Source organism: Portunus trituberculatus, chromosome 17 (genome assembly GCF_017591435.1).
Source record: "Portunus trituberculatus isolate SZX2019 chromosome 17, ASM1759143v1, whole genome shotgun sequence".
Lineage (NCBI taxonomy): Eukaryota > Metazoa > Arthropoda > Malacostraca > Decapoda > Portunidae > Portunus > Portunus trituberculatus.
This window is the reverse complement of record NC_059271.1, coordinates 25819528-25829257: the sequence shown is the minus strand read 5'-3', so window position 1 is coordinate 25829257 and position 9730 is coordinate 25819528. Positions and strand designations below refer to the sequence as shown.

The 9730-nt window shown below is 36.8% G+C and overlaps 1 protein-coding gene across 6 annotated transcripts in view; it reads right to left on the bottom strand.

The window, feature by feature from the left end:
- Positions 1-9730, bottom strand: part of LOC123505136 (splicing factor U2AF 50 kDa subunit-like) — a 30557-nt gene continuing 20827 nt past the window's right edge. For all 6 annotated transcript variants that reach the window (XM_045256228.1, XM_045256226.1, XM_045256227.1 and 3 more), the window contains 3 exons: positions 8009-8131; positions 1058-1237; positions 1-696 (listed from right to left, as the gene is read on the bottom strand). In XM_045256228.1, the coding sequence (XP_045112163.1) occupies positions 421-696; positions 1058-1237; positions 8009-8131 (579 nt within the window). In that variant the 3' untranslated portion in view covers positions 1-420. The remainder of the gene's footprint in view (positions 697-1057; positions 1238-8008; positions 8132-9730) is intronic.

Here is a 9730-nt window from a genome sequence, read left to right as displayed (position 1 = left end):
TGATAAAGATATATTTATACTAAAACGTAGAATAGAATGCAATTAATGAGTTGCTACATGGCATGGAAGTACATACACTGAGCAAGTAAACAAACATTAATCTTGTCTGATTTCCCAAAAAATGTGTTTTACAAGTGTAAGTTCCCCAATTATATAAAATATGCTTAAGATCTTAGATCAAACATCACTTACTTTATACTAATATAATCTAGGCAAACTTGTATGTCCAGCAAATTATCAAATGTTACAGCATATTTGAAAAGAAATAATGGATGGGCAAAATAATGCAAGCTAACTAATCATCTGAAGTGATAAACTACAAGAACAAATGTAGATATACACCAAATGCCACTTATGATTTCATCATTCATTCTTTTCTAACTGCTGTAGCAGAAGGGAACACCTACTGTCCCCAATCATTTAAAAGTCACGTCGATGGTATCGGTCTGGGTCAAAATAGGATGTAACAACAACCCTGTTGGCAAATTTACGTCCAGTAAGGTTTTGCTGAGCTTTCTGGCAATCCAGTACAGAGTTGAACTCCACAAAGACCTTCCCTACACCTGGAACCTCCACTCCTTCAACTGGCCGAGGAATTTCAACTGATCGCACAATGCCATACCTACTGCACTCCTCACGAATGTCTTCCTGAATATCCTCATACTCCTCGTCGTCCTTCAGCTCATCTGGCATTACCTGGAGGATGGATAAACAATTAGGGCGAGGAGGATACAAGTGGTACATGAAGCCATCTGCTAAACAATCATTGCTTAATCATAATCATTCCCAGAAAAAGTATCTGCTCTAACATACATGCATCAGCCATTTGTTTTATCAGTTATAATACAAACATAAATCTGTTTTCCTGAACAATTCAAAGATAGAGATACAAGAGAAATACATAATTTCATATACAAGTAAATGTAAAAAAGAGGGAGTGCGGGTGTATAGACCTACAGGATGAAAAAATGGGGGATGTCAGATAAAATAGTTTGGGAAACACTGCACAAGATTATTCACAGCCTTAAAAGTTACAAATCAGAAGGTCAATTCTTACCATGTTCATAAGGCATAAAACTTCAGTAGCAGGCCCAGTGCCACTCTGTAGCTGCAATCCAGGAACTTGAATCTGTACGGGAGCCTGAGCCATGGCATTAGCATTCTTTGCTCCAACACTGGCCCGCTGCACTACCAATTTCTTGTCTCCCAGTTGCATGCCATTCAAACCATGTATGGCCTATGGGAAGAGAGAAAAATTATATAAATAACCCTAAAACAATTAACCTTTCATAGTTGTACATTTTTCCATCTCTTCTTATGTGCCGGTCACAAAATACTATACAGTCAATTCTTCATTAATGCCTTTGAATAACGGAATTTTGATTTAATGTGACAATATTTAAAGAGAAATGATTAAATAACATGATTTATTCTATCTAATATGGGTTAACCTGACTCAAAGATGTCACATGCACCCATGCTGCTTCCGGCACGAACCACACTGAGACACTCTGGGCCAGGATCCAAGAAACTTAACCCCTTTAACATGCACATTTTGCATCCTCAGTCTGCTCGAGACAAATCCAGTGATGTGCATATTGCTTCATGGTTGCTTTTTGCTAAGATGGTGTTTTCTTTCCTGGATACTGAATGAGATCTCTCAGAATGTAGGTGGTATATGATATGACTTTCATCATTATTAGATGTATGACTCTTATATCAGGATAAGTATGGATGCACCATACTGGAAATAATTATTTTATTTTTTCTGTTTTTATGGTACCAATAGATTAATTTATCTAAAAAATTAATGTATTTTTTCTCATCTCCATAATTGGACTTGAGAAGACAGACTATAATTCTTTCCTCTAAAGTTTGCGTAGTTTATTTCTTATTGTCCGTACCTGTTATGAAAAATCACTTATCATCCTTATTTCGAGAGAGAGAGAGAGAGAGAGAGAGAGAGAGAGAGAGAGAGAGAGAGAGAGAGAGAGAGAGAGAGAGAGAGAGAGAGAGAGAGAGAGAGAGAGAGAGAGAGAGAGAGAGAGAGAGAGAGAGAGAGAGAGAGAGAGAGAGAGAGAGAGAGAGAGAGACTGCCTCTGAGTCTGGTATCTCCCCCCTCCCAATCAGCTGTTGTGCAGAGTGAAGAGGTTGAAAACAAATGGAGCAACTTCCAGCCTCAAAATGGTATTCATCAAAGCCTAGCGGGACATCCTTGCCAGGGTAACGAGGTTGCTAGCAGGGTGTTGGTAACACCACCTCCCAAGGTGGTGTTACTGTCTTGTATATACATAAATTGATCACAAAATACATTTCCACTAGCTTTTTACAAGCTTTACCACCAAGAAAGGATTGTTTTATGAAACACAAAGTTAAATCTTATACAGAACACAAAAAACAAAGCAGGAAATGAGGAGGAGGCATTTATATGTCACTGATTGGCATCAGCTGCTGTTGCTTCTTCTTGTGACCCCTTAAATTTGTGTGTTGCTTTCACAACAATATTTGTGTTTCCACTCCTCTATTGCCTGCTCTAATGGATATCATATCTTTATATTCATATAAAATCATGCCATGAGGATCACCTTGACTCTGTGGCACTGAGTGAGCGTGAACTACAATTGAAATACCGCTTCTCTCAGCATGAACTTTTCTTTGTAACTTTATCTGGCAGAGGAGAGGACTCAGTGTGGCATGAAATTTTCACTCATACCCAGATTTTACTTCACTTACTAACTATATGTACACCAGAGCAAACTATTGTTGTATAACTGTTTAAGTTTTCAACATTGCCAACACCAACCTATTCTAACCCATCCTAACTTAATCTTACCATCTTTCTGTTAATTTGGAGACATTAGTAACTTACCTGTATGTTTTTGTATGGGTATTATTCTATTTCTTCACCTTACTGCTGGAATACCTTTTATTTCTTTGCTTTACATTACTGAGAAATTATAGCAGTCAACAGAGGAGGAAACACAAATGTTGTAGTGAAAACAACACACAATCTTAAGGAATAAAAAATAGAAGAAGAGGCCGACACCAATCAGCAGCAGACAAATGCCTCCTCATCTGCTTTGTTTTCTGTGTTCCTAGCAAGATTTCCCCTGGTGAATGTATTAAGTTTTTTTTAAGGTTTGAGTAACAAAATTCCCAAAATAGGCAGTCTTTCCCAATAGCCAGGAACAAAACCTCCCCTTATTACTATTGTTTTCTATGGGAAAATTACGTTAGAATAACATGATCTTGAATAATGCAACATCTCCAAGAATGTAACCCTTGTGTTGATCAAGAATTGACTGTACTCTCTTCCTTCATTCACTGTGCACATTACCTCACACCTTTCTTCCTTCATTCACTGTGCACATTACCTCACACCTTTCAACTGACAAGAGGCCCTATTGTTGCTCTTGTTTTAATGCTTACAATGCTAATCTTCTAAATATATTAAGCATAGTTTGATTACAGTCAGGTCATTGCTAATACACAATATTCAAACGAGAACCATATTCAACCCTTTCCTGGAGGCAGCACAGATGAGTGTACTACCAAAATAAAAAAATCATCTATTTATAGAATACCAACTTTCATCCATACATCTATATAGTTTCCCAGCAAATGGGCATTCCAGATTAATATCTATGTATAGACTCTGCCGCAAAACTGAACAAACAATTGAATCTATATGTATTATATGTAAAATATGGTAAAATATTTACCATATTTTATGGCTTACAAAATATTTTTTTCCCTAAAAAATACCCTGAAAAATACTAGTGCATCTTCCAAGACCAATGTTGTATTGTAAGGCAACACCCAGCCTCAAGTGAGCTTGGACACTTGACCGATAGCGACCTGGATTTGTATGTTGAGTCATTCATTACATTATGTTAGCTTAAGAACTATGCAATTCAGCCTTTTATATGGTGTAAACTCAGTACTTAGCTGTTACAAGTATTTCCAATACCATAATCCTTCTTGGAGCCTACTCAGTGTGTGGAGAAAACGGGCTGCTCCCTCGTCTCATAGCAACACACACATACATACACACGAACGCACACATATGCCAGGTGCCTTTATATCTTTATTAATAGAACATCCAAATGGCTTACTCGTTCAAGCAAGAGTCAAAACTCCACTTGTAAATTATATTCACACTGATAAAGCCTGTAAAGCATGATTGCAAAATAAAACAAATATGAACTGCAGCACTGACACGTTTGGTTTCGGCGATTGGCGGATTCAGCTATTTTAATAACCTATTCAGCTATTTTAATAACCTAGGTTATTCAGCTTCCAAAATTTCCGAAACCTTGGAATTTCCAAATGACAAACCTCCGAAATTGAGGACTTTTACTGTATAAAAGGTTTGCTCACACTCTTTATGTCATGAAATATATCAGTTACCACCAGGATGTCACACGTATCACAAGCTTTTTTGTGGTGAATGCTCCAGCAAATTTGTAATGAGTGCTGAAACAACAGACTCCTTGCTTCTTATATTTTTGTATTCATTGGTCGGGTATATGGTGAATGTGTTCTTGTATGAGAATGACTTTTTTTTCTTAGAAATTTCTTTTAAATATTAGGGTGCATCTTCCAAGTTGCAGCGTCTTGCAAGCCATAAAGTATGGTATGTTTGATTGATGATAATGTATGTCAATATATTATATGAATGTTTGGAGTTACTTAAATCTAGGCTTGTGACCTCATTGTAATTTACTTCCACTTTTCTTCACATTTTTTACATACTCATTTTGTACCTGTTCATTCTTAGGCAATGCTGCTGGCATGTGGTACAGTTCTTACTCCTTGACATGATAAACTAATAACAAAAGAAAGTAAAATTTATATATATATATATATATATATATATATATATATATATATATATATATATATATATACAGGCAAGCCCGCTTAACGAAGGGTTACGTTCCTAAAAACACGTTAAGCGAAACTTCGTTAAGCGAACCGATTATAACAAGTTTAACCCCTGATTTGAACTTCCATTGGGAGTAAGCAAAGCGAGAGTGCATCATAGTACAGTAAAAGATTTAATGAAAGTAAAAATTATGAAGTTTAACATTTAGGTAGTTTAATTCAAGTCATTATAATGTACACTAATGTATGTATGTACGTAACTTTATAATGTTGATGATCTTAACTTTATGAAGAGAGGGAGTGTGAAATTGAAAATACACTAACCGGCAACCTGTGGAATGTAAAAAAAAAAGTGTGCATCATGGTACCGCATACAAAACTTATGTAGCACATTTCCACAAGGCTTTCAATTTATCCATTGTAGAGTCATGAGTTCAGGTGGTTCTTTTAGCTTTCAAGGAGGATGCGGTCTCACCAGCCTTCTTAATAGAGTCTGCTGACTTGAAAATAGTAGACAGCAATGTTATTAGTTTTCTGGCCTCTCTCGTGCCTGTGAATAATACCCAGCTTCACTTCGAGAGTAAGACACTTCCTGGTCTTCTTAGGAACATTAGGCCACATTGCAGGGCATTTTGGTGGTAAGTTGAACAAGGGAAGATGAGCTGCTGGTGACGCTGTTATGTATTGACTGGGGAGTGAGTGGTGCGCGTGATCTTGATCTTGATGCTACAGGTGACGCAGAATTTCTTCTGAGTCAGGCCTTTGTATCAGCAGCGCCTGTGTTGTCCACGAGAGGCTTGATCTTGATCTTTATTCTACAAGTGTCTCACGATTTCTCCTGAGGTAGGCCTGAATACCAGCAGCTCCTGGTGCATTCAAAAGCTGTCAGCTTGCATGATACGGTGGGGCTTTCAAATTTGGAAAAAAATTACCTGGATAAAACTTCGTTAAAGCGAGTTTGGTGTTCGTTAAACGAGCAGATGGTAGTAAAACGAAACCTTCGTTGTAGCGAAATTTCATTGTGTGAACCTTCGTTAAAGGGGGTTGCCTGTATATGTGTGTGTGTGTGTGTGTGTGTGTGTGTGTGTGTGTGTGTGTGTGTATATATATATATATATATATATATATATATATATATATATATATATATATATATATATATATATATATATATATATATATATATATATATATATATATATATATATATATATATATATATATATATATATATATATATATATATATATATATATATATACAGTAAGGTCCCGAGTTACGTCAGCGTTACATTCCTGAAACATGACAAAGTCGATTTTGAACGTAACTCGAGTTTTTGTACTTTCAAAGCATATTATCGAGTTTTCAACCAATCATTTTTTATGGTTATTCAGGTAAGTAAAAGGTTATATTGTTATATTGGTAACTATGTAGGAATATATTGATTAGGGCCGTGAACGCGAAGGACTGCAGGTTGCCGAGAGGGGCGGCCTGAGGCTGCCAGGAGGGTGGGCAAGTCGAATGTTGTGACGCCCAGGGCGGACAGCTGGGAGCTTTGTGGAGTGCGGTAGGAGTAGAAGCGTTATATAAGTAAAAGGTTATATTGTTATATTATTTACAAGTATGTAGGAATATGAAACGCAAGCTTGTTTTTGTTGTTGATTAGGGCCGCGAACGCGAAGGACTGCATGTTGCCAGAGGGGTGGACGCCTGAGGCCGCCAGGAGGGTAGGCAGGTCGAATGTTGTGACTCCCAGGGCGGACAGCTGGGAGCGTAGTGCAATGCGGTGGGAGTAGAAGCGTGGGCAGCAGGGCAGGAAATGCAATAGGGATCAGCAGACAGGCGCAGACGGTGCAAGTGAGCTGCAAGTGTCGTGTGGCCCAGGCGAAAGCTCCGGAGTTGTTATTGTTGTGATAGGTGCGCGAGCCCTCAAGGTCGTCAACCTCCCCGTTGTCATGGTAACGGGCTTCCCATTTTCTTCTTCACTCCCTTACACACAGCTGCTGCCTCCCTTCTCATGTCTTTTAATTATGTCCACTTTTTCTTGTAGCGTAATGGTTTTCCTTTTCTTAGCATCACTGCTATCACTCAGGAGTTTTCTTTTTGGTGCCATTGAGCAAGATACTAAGATAGTCAGCAAACGCAGATGTAGGAACACTCTTGCCAGGGGCGACGGTGTGGTGGAACTGAGGTACGTAGAGTGTTATTGTATTCAAGCGTGAGGTGGGCGGTGTGGCGGATAACCACTAGTGACGCCTGGTGGCCAACAATAACAATAAACCCCGCGCTTTACGATTTATAACTTTCAATTTTTTAAATCTTAAATTGCCTTATAGTGGACTGACGTAAGTGCGAGTTTGACGTAACTCGAGACCGGCGTAACCGGGACCTTACTGTATATATATATATATATATATATATATATATATATATATATATATATATATATATATATATATATATATATATATATATATATATATATATATATATATATATATATATATATATATATATTTATCTTATGTGCGTACCACATCCACTATAGACAAAGCACAAGCAGTGACCAGTCTGAAGCAGTAAAGTTGGCAAGTGCTTGTGTATCTGAGATGCCAAATAGCGATTTATGAATTTTGTTTTGTAAGGAATCGTCTATATATGTACACCATGCTACAACTTAGTGCGGTAAAATCAGAACATCTACATATAGACAATCTGATAAAAGTCCTAATTTTGAAATGTCTATACATGTATAGATCCTCTGCTGGGAAGAGTTAAATAAAGCATGACTTCAGTTTTCCTCCTAACTCATACAACAATATGAGGAACTCCTTATCAAGGTCCTAGCCACAATGAAATTAGTCACTGGGCAAATTTACATTATTGCAGGAGGCAGTGGGAAGCTAGTTACTTTGGTGCTGTTGCAGATCATACTCAGGTTATATAGGCCTCAGGTCAAATACTCCTCAACACAGATCAGCCTGAGTGCAAACAGGCCTCTAGACATTTAGTGCTCTAAACATGCTTGGAAAGGATAACTTTAAAGAATAACTGACTTTCTTCATTTTAAATGATGCCTATGTTTCAAGATAAACATTAATATAAATGCAAGCTTTCTCACCTGATCAGTAAGACTGACGTCAACATACTCGCAAAACGCATATCCTTTGGACAGTCCAGTGGCTGAGTCTTTCACCAAGTTAAAGGCTCTAAGTTGACCAAAGGACATGAGCAACTCCTTGACCTGAAAGATGGCATTAGAAGAAGATTAGCACAAATTCCAACACAAGAGTCTTGAAAACTCTGTATTTAAGAGATAATGTTCTTATGCTAAAGACAAACAAATAAATAAATAAATAAATAAATACATAAAATAAATAAATATAAAATATTGATGTAAATAAATATTCATAAATAAATACAATTCTATGTGATAGGTCCAATGTGTCTACAAAACCAAACACCAAATTATACATGGCTTAAACTTGGTAGAGTATTGCTAACTACATTATCAGTTTCACTTCTCACGATTATCTGATGTAGTCAAGGGACAAATCTATATAGTTGCAGACTCTCCTTTCAAACATGCCATGCATCATGCAGTGATTGATGGTGGTGGTGGTGGTGGTGGTGGTGGTGGTGGTGGTGGTAGACAATAAAACTCATGTGCATCAGAAAGGATATGTGTTACTCAAGAAGTTGATGACTAAATTTTGTTATATTGTAAAAGTTATAATTCATATATTAAAATATAAAAAGATCATATATGATCAAGCCTGCTACCACTCAAACAAAATTTATTTAGGTTTTAATTGCAATGCAGGCTGTAGTTAATTGGTAATCAGGTGTCTGTTACCCATGAGTCTTACTGACAGAAAAAATAATATGGAATGTCTATAAGGTGTGTTGTCCTACACTGCCAGCTTTATTTTTGCAAATACATATTACTCAAATTTTCTATTCAAAATGCACAAAAAAATTCAGTTACAATATAATCATGCTAAATTGGTAATAACAGAAACAAGAGAGAGAGAGAGAGAGAGAGAGAGAGAGAGAGAGAGAGAGAGAGAGAGAGAGAGAGAGAGAGAGAGAGAGAGAGAGAGAAATAGTTATTTCTGCAGATACAATACAGGCCTCAATTTAAAAAGCTGTCTTTGGTTTCTCTCTTGTCTCTAAAACCATTTGCTGAAGCTTTAAATTCATACCCTTTCATTATGCCACTGTCATTACTACTTCCTTGCTGTGTGAAAACTTTAATTCTAACTCTGTTCAAACTTACACATAATCAAATCAGACTGTTTATAAACATGATGCAAATTTAACCAACCACATAATTTCCAACTGCAGTAGTGAACACTAACTTGTATTTTATCCTATTGCTGCATTCCCCATATAAAGAAAAGATATAAAGAACCCCTTTATTTGTTTAATTTCAAAAATTGACAAAATATGATACTATGTCCCGGCAACCAACTAAGGACTCTCAGTACAGTATATTGCCAGGTTTATCCAAAGTGATTTATACTTAATTCAATAACTGCATTTCTTTGTAAAGTAATGAACCTCCACTAATATGGATTTATACACAAATGTTTTTACATCACTATAAATAAAACAGAATGTAATCCTTAAAAATCCAGAAGCAAGGAGGATAGCAGACTGAGGTAAAGGAGTAGCAAAGGGTAAAACCTGCTACCTCTATAGTGAATCCAGCCTAATTTTGTATTTGGGGTGTTGGCTGCACTTGTCCCACATTTCTGTCACATCCACATTTCCAGTGAACAGGCATGTGATTATTTCCCTCCCTTGCTCATATTATAATCCTTTACCTTAATTATTTCAA